The 19,085-nt window shown below is 40.7% G+C and overlaps 1 protein-coding gene across 2 annotated transcripts in view; it reads left to right on the top strand.

The window, feature by feature from the left end:
• Positions 1-19,085, top strand: part of SPAG9 (sperm associated antigen 9) — a 61,371-nt gene that overhangs the window by 587 nt on the left and 41,699 nt on the right. For both annotated transcript variants that reach the window (XM_050319011.1, XM_050319012.1), the window contains exons 2-3: positions 6,085-6,205; positions 16,932-17,002. In XM_050319011.1, coding sequence (XP_050174968.1) covers positions 6,085-6,205; positions 16,932-17,002 — 192 coding nt within the window. The remainder of the gene's footprint in view (positions 1-6,084; positions 6,206-16,931; positions 17,003-19,085) is intronic.

The following is a 19,085-nucleotide window of genomic DNA, read 5'->3' on the forward strand; positions in this document are numbered from 1 at the left end:
GGCCCTGCCCGCTGTGCCCTCGGTGTTCGCACCGTGTGCTCCCGGAGGGGTCCCGGATAGCCCCTCCGGAGCGTTCCCCGGGCACAGCAAACAGGGACCCGTGCGCTCGCTGCGCTGTCGCGGCCCCTCCGGGTGCGCTCCGTGCCGGGAGCTGGATGTCGAGACCAATGGGTGTGAATACCGTTTAGAGGGTATTTACAAAAAAATAGTGGGGATGCACTCCAAAAACCGCAGAGGTACGCCGTGTCTAGGCTGAAGCTCTTCGGAGCCGGTGCATCAAACCGCAGGCAGCAACAGGTGGTGGTGGACTGTTCAATGACATGGGCTCTGGCTTGAGACAGAGTCGCTATTAGATGGGTTTATTTCAATTTTTGTACTAAGAATCACTTTGGCATAAATAAACTCACAAAGCGTTGTCTCCTGTGTGAGATTATAAGACAGTGCAATAGAAAGCAGCTGTGCAGGATTACTTCCTCCAGCTCTATTGTCTTGCCAAACTCCTGAAGGAAATTGGATTGACAGCATTATCTGTAATAGAACAAGCCATCTTACAAGTCTATTTCCAGACTTCTTGTCCCGTGCTTATCTCCCTTGTTGTGCTTACCTTCTAAATTTTCCAAAAATCAGAGGAATAGTGATATGGAGGGTGAAGACAACGTTGACAATGGAAGCTTAATTTGAAAAACATTAACCATGTACAAACATTCATTTATGTTTAGGTTATGAATGAGTGCAAAATGTTGTCTGCTTATTATTATTATTCTGGGTCTTAGTTATGAAGTGCTGTGGTATGGATGATGCCCCCCCAGCTCTTGGTCTGAGTGACCATTCATCCTCCTTGTGAAACATGTAGTTGTTTTATGTTGCCTTATGGACTTCAGTCAGGGGACTGTTGGCATAAAGACTTAATCACTAGTTTTGACACAAGCTGCATGTACAAGGCTTTTTAAGAAAACATGTTTCTGTTGGGAGGAATAGGAAGGGACTGATAAATACTTTCTGAACTAATTCACGTGAAAATCCATCAGGCTTGAAACACAAGCAGCATTTGCCAGATTGAAAAAAGCAGGCCTTGGGCAGTGGAACAAAAACTGTACCAACATGATGAAAGAGAATATGGGGTTAATTATGTTGCTGTGGTTCTTCAGGAGCTGTAGTGCCTGTGTTGGTAGTGCCATCTCCATTTCTGGGTGTCATGATAAATTAACTTAAGGGGACAAGCATTATCCAGTCTAACAACCAGCACTCATGCTGCAAGACAGCTTCCTGATGCTATCCAAAGTGCAGTTAGACCACAGATCATATTCTCATTTTAAGCACAAAGGTTGTTTTTGTGATGTGCTGAGGTCATTGGGCTGTACAGGTGTGAACGTGTCTGTCAGGTACAGCGTGGCATGTTCAGCAGAGGTACGTGCTGTAGTCAGGCATGATTGTTACAGCTATTTTTGTGATGCTGGAGTAGCCTGATGGGTGCAGCATGGTTGAAATACAAGGAGGGAACAGGAATACAACACTATTTTTCTCGGACAGGAAGTTGCTGGCTTAGTGTGTTTCTTTTCTTTCATTGTGGAGGTTGCTTATGCAGGGTGATGGCAAAATGGAGAATTTTGAGATACTAAGTTCAGTTTTTCATATCATCTATTCACAGAATGATTTGGCTTGGAAGGGACCTTAAAGCTCATCTCATTCCATGGGCAGGGACACCTTCCACTATCCCAGGTTGCTCCAAGCCCCGCCCAACCTGGCCTTGGACACTTCCAGGATGGGGCAGCCACAGCTTCTCTGGCAACCTGTGTCATCTGCTGTGACTGTCCTGAGGAATTAACATACCTTCTTTTACTTTCTACTTGGTGCTGTAGGAAATTTTATGTGTAGCACTGTCTTAATGAACATTAATAGTTTACTATTTGCATAGGAATCTCTTTACCCCATTGTCCTAATTCGCCTTCTTTATTTGCTGTGCTTAAAAAGTGTTACTACAGAAACATCGTGAAAGTTGTTACCTGTAGACTACTGGAATAATTTTTTTTTTTTAAAGTCACTTTAATGGAAATTCTGGGCCTGTTTCTCAGTCCTGTGGGTAACAGTCCCAATCTTTGTAGTTGCTGTGAAGTGCTTTGTTTGACTGTTAATGGGGTAGGTTTTGTGATAGCGCTGAAGGAATGGAGGAACCAGCTGTTCTGCTTCCAGTTCTGCATAACTTACCTTCCCACTTGGTGACTGGGAGGCACCACGTCCTGCCACAAAGATGTGGGAGAGGAACCAGCACTTGGGGTTCTTTTATACACCCTAAGTGTTCCTTCTGTAGCCGTGACCTGCTTCAGTCCTGGGGGTATGGCTGGCAGGTGTTCTGTGTAGACTTGGCAACGGGATAAAATCTACTTTTAGCCATGTCAAGTTAATGCATCTTTTAGCTTTTCTGCTGCTGGTGGGATTAAGCTGTTTTTGAAATATTTTGCAACCATGAAAAAGGATTTCCCACCACAAAAATTGGTTTAAGTGATAGCGTGAATTTGATGTCTGCCTTTTCTTACTGTTCCCAAAGTTAGCTTTCTTCTTTAGGATTGTATGTTAAGTAAACACTCTGCAGTAAGAGTTTAAGTATTTTTCATTTGAGAGAACAAAACTGAGATCCAGTTTACAGAAAGGTGCAAAATAATGTGGAAGTTACCAGGTTGTTTTCAGTTATATGTATTTTTCTCTGCCCCAAGTTCAGCTGAGCTGGCTGTATAGTTGATTTTTTTTCTCCCTGCTCCGGGAGGAACATACCAGTGGCTGGGAATCTGGCATCATCGCAGTGCAAGTTACTGAAGGACATGTCACAGGGTAATAAAGATTGCCAAGTGGGTGGGAACCTGACATCGGATACGCTCAGTATTGCACCTGGGTCGTGTGACAGGAAAACAAGTCTGAACATAAAGAGACAGAAGATGACACAAATATAGGAAAAAATGTTTCATTTGGCCAGTAACGTGCTGCTGAGTGATTCAGTGGTTGAGAGAGGGCTCCAAATGTGTGTGATGTGCCATTGTGGGGTCTGGGTTCGTATTTATTTGCAGTTATCGCTGTAAACTTTAAAGTAGTTTTGAAACTGATGACATAAAGGCTTCTGAGTCTGATTTGTGAAGGACTTTTCACACTTTTATTGGAGGTCTTTAAGAACAGGTTGGACAAAGGTCTGTCTGAAATGACATGGTTGATCCTGCCTGGAGAAAATGGGACGGATTAAGTGGGAGTTGCCAAACATAGTTGCTGGAGGTATCACAGGCTTGGGTTTCAGCAGCAGGCACATGCAAGGGGAGGTGTGCATCACATCCTGTGCTTCCACCTCATCATAACCTAATCAAAATTAACACTGAACATCAGAGCCTTGAAACAAGATGACCTTTTAAGGATCATTCTAGCTGTATCTTCTGTAATCTTGTGTAATTTGGTCTGATTGTTTTAAAGACGAGTTTGTGTCCTTCAGCTTGTTCTTGGGGAAAAAAACCCATCAAAAAAATCTCACTTCTCATTAGAGTTGTAAGATACATCATTGTGGCCCAGACAGGACGTCACTTAAAATGAGGAAAACCTAGATTTTTGTCTGTCTCAGTATTTTGTATAACCAGTGGCTGGGATTGAAATAAGAGGATGTCTAATATCTATATATAAAGTGCTTAATATGCTGCTGGATTTACATTAAACAATGCAGATGATGTGCAGTATTTGAGTATATTGTCAATGTAAATAAAAAAAAAAAGTCTCTTAATTTGGGTGCTCAGCCTGTCCTTGGCTGCTGTGGTGGTTTATCTGACTAGTCCTTCCATCATACTCATGCAGGCTTAGTCAGGGTGGGATGATCAATCTACTGGGGCTGTGATAATACTATCACTGAAAGGAGAAATGAAACCAAATAGAAACATTCAAAGTCTAAAGTCCTCAGTCCTTGATTTGATCAGATCAGGTCTGGTTTTCAGCAAGGGTAAAAAAAAAATACCCAGCTATAATTACAAAAATACTTTGAAGAATTAGTAACATAAATTCAAACTTTAAGCAAATGAAGGCAAACTAGTGGAAGGTAACAAAACTGTTGTAGACAAAACCAGTTTTCCTACTTGCAGTTGAAGAACTTGAGAGGAAATACAAAATGATACTTGTCTTTAGTTTCATGAGTAACAATGACATTGACGGCTCTGAATGGCTGTTTATTCATAAGTATAATTGTCACTGGCCTTTTGCAAGCTAGGAGACGTGTCTGACTTGGGAAATCATCAGAGAAACAACTAAACAAAGATGTTACAGTTTTATAATTCTTCTTTCATGTTTTCCCATGTTTAGGGTAACAAACTGTGTTGGTCTTTAGCCCCAGTGCCAAACTTGCGTCAAACTTTGAAGCCCTTTTTGAAAAGGGAGTCTGCTAAGAATAGGCCAGACATGACTGGAATCTTTAATGTAAAAGGAGCAAAAGTCTGGTACCAGTTACTACAAAGGAGGCGTGAAACAAACCTAAAGGTTGAGTTTTTCAACATTACATCAACAAATGAATATTCCCAAACTTTGTGTTGAGGAGGCAGGAGGACTTCTGCACAGCTGAGGATTTTCAGTGTGATTTAACCCCACAGCAGGGCTACCTGGGCTGCTGTCAGCTGTTCCCCAATTGTTTTGTGATGTAGCTTCAAGCACAGTCATATGAACACCATGCCTAGTCCTGTGATAGCTGCTGTGAGAGCTTGTCTGAAAGGAACTCTTGTTCCACTTCATAGATCTTTGCTGCATTTCTACATCTGAAGTACTTTTTAAGCAGGGCTTCCTCTGATGGCCCTGCTAAACTGAAGCTCTTTTCATAGGGTTAAGAGTTTCTGCTTTTGTAAAAGCTCTAAATCACATCGGCTAAAATGTAGTAGGAGCTCGTTAATAGTTGATGTGTGAGCATTTGAAGTATTTTCCTTACTCATTTTTCCTAGTAATAAATAGGAAAAAAATATTCAAATCACAATACTGTTTTGAAGTTGCTGCTTCCACCGTCTCTTTGCTTCCACTTAGTGCCCAACTGCAGCTTTCTTTCTGACCCTTGGATGTTTGGAGTTTTTCTCCAGAGGCTTCTGATCCAGTTTTCCTCCTTGTTCCACGAGCCTGATGCATAACTTGTGTTGGTGGCCTTGCCTTCTCCTTGCAGTGCAGAGCACAGAGTGCTGCATGACCTAAGACATCTCTGGCTGTTAGAAATATTCTTTGTGCTGCCAATACACACTGAACTTCTTAATTTGTTGGTTATGAGAAATAGAAAAATATGTTTTAAAAACTATGATGGTGATTTGGTAATTTCAATATTGGGGAGTGTAAACAGTGATATATTCATCATAGAACTCCAGAATATTGTGAGACACAAAGTTGGCAGATGAAGGTATCAGAAGGTGAAGGTGATCAGCACAGTTGCAGAGTGCCCATAAAGACACTTCTGTGCAGTGACAGATTGTAGGAGATGGTTATTAAGTATTTGATGAAGACTGTGAGCATTTGTAACCTATCTAAGGATAACAGAAGTTTGGTGGGAATGCAGAGATAGCATGTAATTTTGATTGGCGCTGCTACTGCTACCCTGTTGCACTGTCTGTACCTTCATGGCTTACAGGTGGAAATAACTTCACTGCTGCTCAGTCAAACTGAGGGCACCAACACTGCTTGTATTCACATGTTGGCAGTTGTTGTACATGAAGTTAGAAAATAATGAAATAATCCATATTTCTGTTAATCCCAAGCAGGTTCTCTGAAGCAGTTGGCACTTAGTACACAGAGCAACCTAGGTTGGGTGTTGGATGGGCCTGGTCTGAAATAGTCTTTTGAGTTTAAATGTGGCCTGTGGGTCTGTTCAGGTATTTTGGAAACCTGCTTGCACCTTCCTTGCTGTGAGGGGCTGCTGTGCTGCTGCCTACGTGCTGCTTGAAGTGAAAGTGCTTCTGAAAAAAACAGATCTAGGAATGACTGTATATTTCTCTTTGGAGAAAGAACCTTACTCAGGATTAAAAAAACCACCCAAACCTGTAATTAATTTATGGGTCTAACTTCACTCTTTGGTTCTTTTTTGTTTGTTTGTTTGTTTAGAAATTCATTGAGTTTGAAGATTCTCAAGAGCAAGAGAAAAAGGACTTACAGACCAGAGTGGAAGCCTTGGAGTCACAAACTCGACAACTTGAACTAAAAGCAAAAAACTATGCTGATCAAAGTAAGTAAAATATGCTGCACTCCCTGTGAGTGATATTAGTGCATTTTAAGTTTTGTTCTGTAAAGTGATAATACATTTGCTAAATATCTGTGCTATCTGACTCCTGTACTCTGACAGATAACTGGGTTTAACTCTTGTGCAAGTTTGTTTTCCTTAGAATTAAGGCGAACAAATTAAATATAATCTTGTGACTCGTAATCTGATTCTTCTGGTATCCTGCTTGTTTTGTTTGCCTTTTTGACTTTGCTATTTTCTTGTTTAGCAACTTTTTCAGGAGATACTTAGGACTTATTCCCTTGTTAGTGATGATAAAATAAACTATTTATTTCCCCATTAAAACAGTGTCTGTGCTAAACTAAAGGTAATCTCTTTGGGTTTAGAAGCACTGCTGGGATAAGAAGTGCATTGATTCTGATTCTCATTAGCTTTTATGTAATTTTTCCTGAATTATTTATGAAGCATTTAGTTTTTATAGCAGAAGAGTTTAGGAAGAACACTTCCCTTTTTAGGGATGTTCTGTGTAATTTATTAAAAAAAAAAAAAAACACCAAAAAGCAACTTGTGTAAGCTTTGGAAAAAGATGAGTGATCAGTTTTCCTGAAACACTGAAAATATATTGTAGTGTAGACATTCTGCTGGGCTGCTTTTTGTTCAGGGACACAGTCATTGGATGAAATTCCATCACCAGATTTTTCTGCCTTTCTGCTTCTCACTTCTAAGCTGCCTTCTGTTGATGTAAGACTGGTGTGTTCATGAGTTAATATATAGCTTTTATTGCTGGGCCATGCAGGAATGTAAAGTGAGACTGTGACAAGGCTGAGATAAGATCAGTTTCTAAAAGAAGGGTGCCAGTTGTCGAAATAGCCCCTTTTTATTATTCTTTCTTCCTTTATTTCTACCCAGCCACCTTTCCTGCCCACAGCACAGCAAGTTATAGCTCTTTTCCAGCTTAAGGTATTCCTGTAAAGTTGAATTTTCAGTGGCATGAGTGAGTTTATGGCAAGGTAGAAGTGCTAGTCCACTAGTGTTAAGTTCAACACAGGTGGCCTGTGGAGTTGAATCTTCCTGAAATTTGAGTGGTTTAGAATGGTGTTTGCAAATCTTGGAGACGTGTGCTACCTCAGTTCCACTGCACTTAAAATATTCCTGGATTCTGTACAGGCAGTGATGGAGGAACACTTAAGGCAGTCTTTGCTAGTGAAGCCCAGGATGATTCTTTCTTTGGGAGTGTGTCTTTATAAATCAAGTCAAGCTAAAATGTTGTAAAGCATATTGCAGAGACTTGTCTCAGAAACACTGTGATTCTTGTGAATGGAATTGTGTGTGTGTTTAAAAGCGGGAGAAGAGGGGAAAAGAAAACATTGTGACAAGGGTTGAGTGGTCTGTTTTGGTAACAAAGACACTGTTTCCAGAAGGCCCGTGCTCTAAACCCACAGCCCAAACAACTTGTCAATGGGAGACCCTGCACTCTGACAACAAGATTATGGCATCAAGATTGCATCGTGCTTTATAGGCCATTACTTTTTCTGTTAATACAATAAGAAGTACAAACCAGTTGAACAAAAAAGACAAATCATTCGGGTTTCTGGCAATGCACGTGGTAGCATACCCCTTGAGTTTCTCTTCTAGAAATTGCACTTACCATGTATTGATAAAACCATTTTATATTGCTCCATGAGTCTGTTTGTGTGAAATTCTCTGTTATATTTGAAGGCTTAATATTCAAGGCAATGTATGATTTTAAACTTTTAATTATATATTACGTGTATATATGGTAATAGTGAAAGCATTTGCACAAGAAACTCAGTTGTTCCAGTAGAACCACTGAGGGTTGGCTAGAACTACTTTTTTTGTAAGGAATAATGCTATTATAAACAGTTATCATAGCTACATAAAGCTCTGGTGTTAGAGCATTGACTTTTAAACAGTTCCAAAATCTATTTATTGTAGAAAAAACCACTTTTTCTTAGAGAAAAACCTCATGTGATGGCAAAATTGTATCTTTATAGAAACAATAGGGCTGGGGTGAACATTGAGTCTTGCTTATGCTTTGGGTTGATAAGCTGTCTGGGGCAACATGAAAGGCTGCTGGGAAGATTTGACATGCTGCTGATGCAGAGCAAGATCAAAGGGGACAGAAGCACATTTGTTGAGCACCTAACAAATATTATGCAAGTGAACTGGTTTTTTTAGTGCTCCAGATTTCTAAGGTATGAAAACTATACTAGTGTCTATATTCCTGAAGTAGCCTGACTCTGCTGCATTGCTTTGCTTTGTTTTATAGACATAAGGCCATGATACCAAGATACCAATGTGTCACTTTAATTCACTGGGTGCAGCTACAAATCTCTTATTTATATTTCTTTTTTCACTTCTACTTCCTATAGTACTGCCTGTGCATCTAAATTAGGCTCTGGTATTGCCAACTGTTACCACGTCAACATTCAAAACAGTGGTAGTGTTATCACTGGTAATGGGAGTGAGTTGCAAATGCTTGGCACAGAGCAAGTAAGCAAATAAAACCTGGCTTTGGAGTGCAGAGTCTGAGATGGCAAGAGCAGTTCATGGCATGATTAATGGATTAGAATAGAAAACAGGTAAAACGTGATCCCACCTTGTACTGTGACTACAAGGCTTTTTTGTGTCATGTAAACTCCTTGTGCTCTGTGTGGTTTTTTTCGTTAAATAAGCAAAGGCTGTGACAACAAGTTTTGTCTGTTAAAAAGTTCTGATTCGTTCTCTTGAACACCATCAATCGTGAACATTTGGTGAAGACTTGTCAGCCCTGGGATGGGGCAGCTCTGGAGTTTCGTGGTTGAGTTCAGTGTGATTATACAACTTTAAATGTGTGCCAGTTGAGATTGCTCAAGAAGCCATAGTTGTTATGTCCTGAACTGTTAGTACTGGTTTGTGCAGTCTAAGTGATTGTTATGCTAAAGAGAAAAGGACACGTTTCTTTGCACTTGAATTTATCCCGTGGGATTACATCCATAACCTCGTATTCAACCGTCCAGGTTGGAATAAATCTGCCCTTTGAAATTAAAGAAGTGAAATGGGAAGCTTATTTTGCGTCAACCAGTTGCTAAGTTGCTGTGGTTCACTGACTTCTTTTCCCTGCATCAGAAATTGGAACAGTTGCTGTCAAGTACCTCCTGAATGAGTGGAGTACCGTGGTTTGTGCTTTCCTAGGAGGAAATGGAAAGAGGGAGAGATGATGGCATGACCTGGTGGCACTGCCGGGCAGACTGTGAACCCCAGCAGGTGATGAAATCCTGGATGGTGGGAGCAGATGCACATGAAGTTACCAGTCTTGCATGATGTTCAGCACTTGGTCCTGATATTTGGTGGGCTGTGGCTGTTAAGTTTGCTGCCAAAAAATGGTTCAGTGTGTGGCATCCTGGGATAATTCATTAAACTTCGTTAAATTGCTTAAAGGAGAGCAGAGGTGTAAGGATTTGCAGTGTCTGAGTGCAGGAATGTGCTGCAGTGGTGAGGCTCTGTGGTCCAGCTCCTGCTCTCATTTTACAGTGCTGCTCTTCTCTGTAACTTCCCGTGGGTTGTCCCTGCCCTGGCATTGGTGTCTGTGCTGCCTGTGCAGGGAGGGCAGGGAAGGCTCCACCCGTGCTCTTGGGACTCTGTGACTTGTGGAAGGTAAAGCGAGTTAAATAGCACAAGGTGCCCGGGGACTTGTTTAGGGCTGGTGTTGGTACAGGCAGAGTTTTTAGGAGCTCTTGCTGGGGATTTTTAGTAAATTTTTACTGATTGTCAGTGTGTGTCTTCTGGCTTTATGACTTTAGAATTCATGTATTGTTTTCTGGTTTTGACAGCAGAGGACACCTGTGAATGTTGTGGAGGTGCACTGAGCATGGCAATGCCAGGTGTTCAATAAATACAAGTTTAACACTTAAAATTCTTTCCCTCTTCCCTTCCACTTCAACGTGGGTGAGGCAGTCACCAGTCTTTGATACAATCTTAAACATTTCTTACCAGAGCTCAAATGTATCTGACTTCCACATCATTTCAAGTCTTTGCTGTGGCGACACCCCCTAATTTTACTCATAATGGGTTTGCTGCATTAAAATGTTTGAAATTTCAACCTTGGATCTGCAAAACTAGGCACACAGAGCTGCTAAAAACTTGTAATAGCAATATGCAGCTCGTTTGGCCAGCAATACTCCATGAAGGCACATGATACTCCCTGGGATACTGCTCGGTCTCCAGTTACAGAAAGGGGTAAGAGCCTCTCAGAGCTCATGTGATGTGCCAGTGAGTTCTGGGGGGGGCTACAGAGGTTTGTTTTAGTTCCCTTCTTTGCCTCCTTTTTGAGATTATCATTTCTCTCCATATTACAGTCTGTAAGCTAATTAATTTTTTTTTTTTTTAAATAAAAGATGACCGTAGTGTACTTATAGTTACTATGGGAATGGAACAGCTTTGGAGTAAGCTTTCTGGAGAAATCATTCTCAAAGTAACTTATTTATGAGAGGATCTGAAAAACACCATGTCTGCATGGCTGAAGTGCTTTCTGATGGAGGTGGTAGGCTGTGGGAGTTGAAAGATTTGGTTCCTTTTCTGGATCTGCCTAATGCTAAAGTACAACCCAGAGAGCATCCTGCGTCTGAGAAGACAACAGATTTATTTCCATACCTCAGTTTATCAAACCTGAGCTTTGGAATTTGTACTCAAGTTAGATTATATTTGGGGAAAACTATATTTGTAAAAAAGCCCAAACACACCACTTCAAAACAAACAAACAAAACGAGACCCAAACAAACATAATCCCAAGAAACAGGTCTTGATCTTCAGCTGCAGATACTGTGGCACAACTGTTGAGGTGATTGTATTTCCCGTGTCAGGTGACGTCGTGCTGCTGTTGCTTGCCCAAGCTTTTATTTGGGATATGAGACAGACACTTTGGCAGCTGACCTAAAAACATTTATTTTCCTCGGATTCTAAACAGAAATGTCGCTTCAAGAGAAAATACAAGACCAGGTTTTGCTGTGAATGTTCTGCAGATGTTATTTGATACTTTATTTTCCTCTGAGCTCTCTGGATACCAGCAGTGCTGTAATGTACACCCAAGCAGCCTCTTGGTAGACAGTCTGAAGGCATCCAATATCTGAGATACACCTGCACAGAGGGGCAGCAGCAATTTATGTGGATCTGTAGTTAACAGGGAATCTGTGATGTGAAGTTTCAGCTGTGAAACTTAATGTTGTTTTGAGATTTGACTTGATCTGTGCACATGGTGATGTAAATAACCCAGCTGGCATCAAACACCCCTGTCAGTAAGTGCTGTTTCCAGGTATGGCTCAAATAGTGTTTATTCTAAAGAATACAGGGAAGCTGTTCAATAGATCCTGGAAAGTTGAAAAATTCAGGTTTGTTCAGTGGGGGTCTGGATTGTTACTACTTCATTTCCAAGGACTGAGAACAGCAGAACTAATTTGATTTCCAGCAAGGAAGGAACAGAACAGCTTGAGATATTGTATTACTTGATTAATAAATGTGGAGCTCTTTGCCCCTTATTCTCAGTCTGGCTGTTTCTCATCTCTGATGATGTTCATCATCATCACTGGTTTGTTTACCAGGCAGGTTCTCTCTGCCCTTCCCTACCCTGTGCCTCAGGTATTATTCCCTACACCTGAGGAATCTTTCTTCGAGGAGAAGTGTGAGTATCAGACTGCACCTGAAAGGAAGGTTTGCTTCTGACTACATTTCTCAATGACTTTTCCAGCTTATTCCCAAGTACCTGCTGTGTGGTTTTGGGAGCCAGCAGCCCACTAGATGGAGCAGGGGGTACAGCTGGCTCCAGAGCCTGCACCGAGCCAGGCTGTAAGACTCGAGGCTAAAATAAAATGGAGTAGGAAATTAGAGCAGTGGTTGGCCTGCTTTAAACTTGGCTATTAATATACCTGAACAAAAGTGATGAGAGGAGGTTGAAATCCACTGGCATATAATTAACTGCTCAGGTACGTTTTGGGAGTGTTGTGGTAGTGGTTTAGGTGCTGGAGTTCGGTTGTTATAATGATTCTGTGGCTGTAAATGTTACAGCAATTAAGAAAATGGCTTTAAATGTCTCTTAGACTCTTACACTGTTGAGTTGTCACGGGTTATGTGGCTTTAAAATCAAATCTAGTCTGCTGTGGCTTCTCTGTTCACACTGACTTCATGTGGATTTTCTCAGAAAAGGACTTGCTTCAGTAGCCAAATGTACAGAGCATTCCACTGTTTGCAAAACAGTCAACCTAAAGTTTTCTCAGTGAAACACTTCTTTGTACAGAGACTGGGCAAGAAGTTGGATTTCTGACTTGATATTTTTGTAGAAGTTGGCTTGTATATATCCTTGATCTCCTGGCATATGGTTGTGTTTATATTAAATGGTTGTATCAAAATGTTTAAGGGGATTTCCTTCAAGTTTTATGTCAGGTGTTTGGTAACAAGTCACAGGGATTTTGTGCACCTGAGACATAGCTCAGACTTGAACAGTCCAGAAGTGTCAGGGAGAAGACCATTGCAGCTGCATGTGTTGATATTTATTATCAACACAGCATTCTTGAGAGCTAAATCATCTTCATAATTGAAAGTGCCCTACTTATTAAACTGAGAGCTAGACCTGTAGTTCACAGTAAGAGCCACTTGAGGATGTCAGTCTTGCCAAGGGGTTGAATTTATCTCTTGTTTTACAAATCAGTTTTCTGTGCTGCTTTGATTTCCAGGTCTTAACCACTTCCAGGTTAAACACTTGTCTGACAGCTTCAGTCCATGGGTCATGTGTGTGCTCTTTAGCAACTACTTTGTAGGTCACAAGGTCCTGCTGGATCTGTATCTTAACTTTGGTGTGGGACCTGCATTTGAGAGTGGAGCTGGATGAAAGCTGTCCAAGGAGCCTTCAGATAGTCCTGGTGGTAGGAAAGGCTCGTTAATGAGCTGGATCTCTGTCCTGGCTTGTGTAGGAGGAACTTGTAATTCCTCCTGAAGGCATCACACTGGTTGGATTTGCCATTCTAGCAGGTCTGTTTCTCTTTCTCCCCCTCAGGCTTGTCAGGAGTTTGAGGCAGAGGACAACATACAGATGAAGGGTGTTCCAAACTTGGTAAAAGCCATCAGACTTGGGAGGTAAGCTCTGACTTTTGAACAGGCAGGGTGGGCAGCTTTGCTGCCTGATTGTTCATTATGCTGTCACGAGACAAAGTCCAGAGGTTTCTGTCTAGTTTACCAGAATATTTAATCTCCTATTTTTAGACTTGTTTGGTTTGATTTGAGAGAACTTTGGTCAGGATTGGTACCTCAGGTCATTGAAGGTGTTAGGACATTGACTTTGCTGGAGAAGGTTGCAAGTAGGCCTTGGGCTTGAGTCTGTGGTGGTGTTCCAGTGAGATGCTTTCTCATCAGCCTAAAAGCATTAGAATATTTGCTTTTTCTTGCTCAAACTTATGATGCTTGAAGACTTCAGATTCTTTTTTCCATATAAACTTGTAATTATGAGTAGTGCAACTTTTTTGATGTGTTACATTTTGCACATGTCATATCTTAAACAATCTTGCAATGTAATATCCTCCATGATGTAACAAGGATATGCTGTCTTTATAAAAAAGACATATTGCAACACAGACAATGCTCTTGCTTTTAGGATGTATATACTCAAACTGATTTTATCATCCTCCCATTAAGAATTTGACATCTTAGTGGAAAAAAGTCTGAGATTGAAATATCAGAGGAACTTTTTGTATTGTTACTTAAGTCAAACTGATGGGAACCATGTCTGGCTGCCACTTGGCAGAGCCAGCGTGTGGCAGGCAGTGCCAGCTCCCAACTCCATTCCTTGGGGTGTTATCAGGGCCAGACTTCCACTCTTTTGTGTGCTGGTGGATTAAAATGGAACTGGTGACAATTGGGTTGGAAATGGACTTCTGGGTTCCAAGGAAGGGCATTTTTTTTTCCTCTCCTTTTTGGTTTCCTGTTACTGCTGAAGGGGATGTATCTTTATTAATGACTTAAGTTTCTCCAAGGTTTTGGGGCAAGAACTTAGTGGTCTTCTTTAGAGTTCTTCTGACTTTTCTACATGAGGTTCAGGCATCTTCTGTGTTCAAGTCAGTGGTGGTCTCTGATCCTCAGGGAGTATCTGATCTCTTGCACAGTATTTAATTGGAAAAGAGAAGCATAGTCAGTTGGTTGTTTTATCAAGATCTTATCTTGATGGGAGGCATGTTTTGGGTAGAATAGATTTCCAGTGTTGTCTCATCTTGCTGGTATTGGAAAAACCAGTTCTGAGGATTGTTAGTGTGGTGTCTGTTGAGGGTGTTTAACTTTGTGTATGTCCTCTTAGGACTGAAACTCCCAGCTCTAGGACTGTAACGTGTTGCACAGCTGGAAGTGACTTCCAGAATGAAGTGCTGAATGTTCATTACATCATCCTCTGGGGCCTTCATCTTTTTACCCTTTGTACCTAAGGGGAATGGTCATCAGATCTATTGGCTCTATCCCCCACTATGCAGTGCCCTATCTATGTATATATTTGTCTTCTGTGACTGGATCCAAGGAGCTGTTTAAAATTGGGCCATATAAATGTTTTAAAATGTTTTAAAGTTTTATTCTTCATAGATGGAGAAAGTGGTGTACTCCCTTCTAGAACCTCAACCCTTGTGCAAGGGCGTGTTGTATCCATAATATGGGAAATGCTTTTGTGGATTTTCTGAAGGTTGGTTATGGACAACTGTGAAGAAGGGTGTTTGTAACATGTGACATGGTGTTAATCTTCATTAAATGCTCTGTCAAGTGTTTTTTCCAGAATCCACTGGAAAAATTAATCTCTGGGGTTGTCTGCACTGCCTAGACACGAGTGTACCAAGCAGTGTTGGGGTGCATCACCTTGGTCTGTGTGCAAGTTCCTGATGAGGCTGTACTGACCCTTGGGATAGCCCCTGGGACTGTGATGCACAGCCTGGGGATGGGGGGCTCATGTGGGAGCACAGTGTCACTGGAGGAGGTGTGGGCAGTGGAGCTGCCAAGTGGTTACTGCCAGGGTGTCTCTGCTGCTTAAAATCTAATTACTCATGACTATGATGCTGGCCAGTCTAACATAGTGGGTAAAATATGGTTTGTTATGTCATTAACTATAAATTCTAACTCTTATTTCTGTAAGCTCTTACCACATAACTTCTCTCTTAATGTATGTGGAGACTTAAAACAACTTGTACCTCAAAATAATAAACCAAAATCTTTCATTCAATAAATATTGTGTTCTGCATTGCGTCTCAAGAATACATATTTATGTATGTGTTGTGCTGTAAAATATATTTTTATATATGTTGTGTTATAAATACTTGTACCTCACTTGCTGCTGTTTGATCCAAAGAGCTCTTGTTCCGTTTGATAACGGCAGAAGTGGAAGTGTTCGATCTTGCATTGGTATAAATAACATTTGATGTGATACTTTTGGTCAGATATTTATAGGTGGAGTGCAAAAGGTTGTGTCAAGGAACTTAATGTTCTTATAAGAGCAAGATTAGATTAGGAGCTAAGAATGTTTACACAGGTTTCAGTGAGCAGACAGTTATGTATTTTCAGTTCCAGCGTTTGACTCTGGCAAAGACCTTTTTTTGATTGGAGCTTAATTAGGATAAAATACTGTGCCAGAATACAGATATGTGGAGCAAAAAGCAGTGGTATATGGAGAATTAGTTTTCAGAAGACCCAGTTGGCAACATGAAAATATGCAAATGGCAGAGAAGATCCTGGCATTTGTCTTCAGATAATGTGTGTCTGCCAATGAGCCTCTGGAGACATGTAACTATAAATTTGAATTTTCCCAGGAGTATTTAAACGTGGCAAGTGGAATAAGAGAAGCTAAGTTACAGAACTTGATGCGCATGCTTATGTCACATAAATACCGTGCTCAAAAATACATAAATAAAAAGGTGGAATTCACATCTAAGCAGCAAAAAATGTTTTATGTTTGAATGAGAGGGTAAGTTGTGTGAAGCAAGTTCTAAATTCTGTTAGTTTTTCAGCAGATTAATTGCACTGGGATATCACAGTTTATTTCAGCTCATCTCTTCCTAATATGAACTTATTTTTTAAAGTTCTCCTAAATCTGCTTCATGTATTTTTGATTTCTTGGAATATCTGCAGAAATATTCAAATGTTTTCTTTCCCTACATCTATTGCCTTAATACTCAGTGAAATATGAGTGAGTGTCAGGAGAAGCCTTAATGTCTGTACCACATAGGACTTAAAACTGTTTTAACAAATACCTGGTCTATGTTTGTCCTGGTCAAACATCCCTGGAGATGGTGTGGGTATGTTTTAGGAAACTAATGGAGAGCCTTAACTGGAACTCACAGCTTCATCCGGGGTCGAGTCTGATGTGGCTCTGCCTCTTCCCATGGTTTCCATGTGCACATCTGAAACAATCTGGATTGGTGTGGGCAGTAAGATGGTCTTGAACGTAAAAATCCCCTCTCACTGGACCAGCAATCAGCAGGGGAAAATATTATTTGTGCTCTTTAGGGGAACACAAATTGCAGGATCGTGCTGCTGTGGATGAGCTTAGGAAGCTCAAGTGATGAGAGCTCAAAACCACGGGCACCGACATCCTTTTTATCGTGCACTTGGCTATTCACCACTAAGAATACTCTGGTCTGGTTGCCTGGTCCCAGGCAAGTCAGCCTCATTTACTAGAACTCTGAATTTAATTTTATTCTTGTGGTTTCTCTTCTTCCAGTTAGCAGACTTGAGGAGCGGGAGGCAGAACTCAAGAAGGAATACAATGCACTTCATTCAAGGCATACAGAGGTAGGTCATTGCAGCAAGATAACTTCAGAGTATCTGTGAAAATGTGGAAAACTTTGTGTTGTGAGCAGTTGGGAGAACTATTGGATGTTTTGGGTTGTACACTGATGTTTGCATGTTTGTATTGATGTTATTTGTAACCAGGCTTCATTTGACAAAGTAGTTTTTCTCATTCACGTGTCTGTTCTTCCATGTTGGCTTGATTATGTGTTTGTCAGTTTTATGCTTTGTCAGATACTAAGTTTTAAAAATCAGGAATTTGCTTCTCCATGTTTCAAAGGCAGTTCTTCAAGGCACACTAATAAACTTCAAAGAAATAGAAATGAAATTGCACTCTCTTACTCTTTCCAGCAATTTTCTGTGTTGGTTTTATTTGTACCATTCAAGGAACAAATACCTTCAAAACCTGGCCTACTGAGATTAGTGATTGAAAGAATTCACTGCCATACCTTATTGATAGCAATTGAAAACAGGATTGATGAAGAGGGAATGAGTTTGAATTTGGTAATTTAAATAAATAAGAGCCACACTATTAAAGTTGGTTCCAAAGCATAAAAAAGGGACTTGCAGTGCTTTGATTTTCAGTCACAGGTTGTCTTGCAGCCTGACTTGTATACATATTTTAGTGGAGAAGTCACTGGGTCCTCTGAATTATTCTGGTTAATCTGGAGTCCCAATACTGAGCACAGTTCTTGTCCTTGCTCTGATTGCTTTGCCTTTGAAAGGGCAAGGAGCTGTTTTTAGATCACCCCCAAAGAGGGCAATGCCATTCTGACTGTTCCCAGCTCAAAAGACCTGTATGGGGAAAGGGGAGACAGATACAGATGTCAGATTTGGTTACCTTGAATACTTCCTCAGCAATCCTAAGTTGAGTGTGTTGTACTGACAGCAGCTGGAAGTGTCCTGGAACCACAGCCAGGATGTAGTGCTCAACTATTATGTGACAAGACTTCTGCAGCTCTTAAATAAAAATATCTGTATATTTACTGAAATCCTGATGTATTTAAGATAACATTTATTACTGAATAGTTACTTTAGAATGATGCCTCTGTTGAAAACTGGAAATTTAAGTAAAGTGAGAAGTAACAAATTGTAGTGTTGCCCACTTAAGTTTTACATTCTTTGGAGCTGGAAGTACTTCAGAGTACTGGGTGCTTGCAGACTTTTGGTTACTGTGGTTAGGACCTGTGGGTGTTGTCACAAGAGAACAGGTGGCACAGGTTTTTATTCCATCCTGTTTTGCAGAGTTCAAGATAACTAAATGTATTGGACACCATTAATTCAACAAAATGCTAATGACGTGTTCTGAATGTCTTTTTACATAGGTTTTGCTCCAAAATGGACAACAACCTCTGCTGGTTTGATTCAAATTTATTAAATGCTTTCACATCTTAAATTCACTCTTTGGTGTAGGGAGAGGTGTTTCCTTGGGCTTTCTTATTACTGAGGTGACTGTATCCTTTCTTCATAAAGAAATAAATTATAATGTAGCATGGTATATCCATACCTCTGTGCTCCTAAAATCAGGTCTTATGTTTTCTCTGCTCCTCCCTTTTAATATGTTTGCTTCCTTCTTTCTTTGTTTTCCCAGTCTCAGCATTTTTATTTCTTCCAGTTTTAATGTTTCACCTCTTTCCTTGTGTTTAGTCAATACTGACAACCCAAAATACGGAAAGAAAACAGGATGGTGAAGGAAAATTCATATTACATTGTTTTTAGAAGCTCACACCTTTAAATTAGGTTATCTTTGCCTTTTTGTTTCGTATCCATAGACTTTGATGTCTGTGTTTGGGTGAACAGTGTGCATACACACTACTAGAGGTACCCAAAATTCTCAGGCCACCAATTGGCAGCTGCTGCAGTAGGGCTGTGTATTAAAGGCAGGACATGGAGAGGGGATGGGTAATGGGTTGATGGGCTGTGGAAGCTGAAGGCTGCACTGGGAACTCAGGACAAAGAACAGCTACCAGCAGTGTGGTTGTTTATAGAGGGCTGGGAGCCTTTTTAGCAATTGTGTGACCAACCCCAGGAAGTAAATGGATGCTCTTTAGCTTCACTTGCAAAGACTTTTTTGAGAACAATTAGA

This window comes from Myiozetetes cayanensis, unplaced genomic scaffold (assembly GCF_022539395.1).
Source record: "Myiozetetes cayanensis isolate MyiCay16 unplaced genomic scaffold, myiCay2020 scf22, whole genome shotgun sequence".
Lineage (NCBI taxonomy): Eukaryota > Metazoa > Chordata > Aves > Passeriformes > Tyrannidae > Myiozetetes > Myiozetetes cayanensis.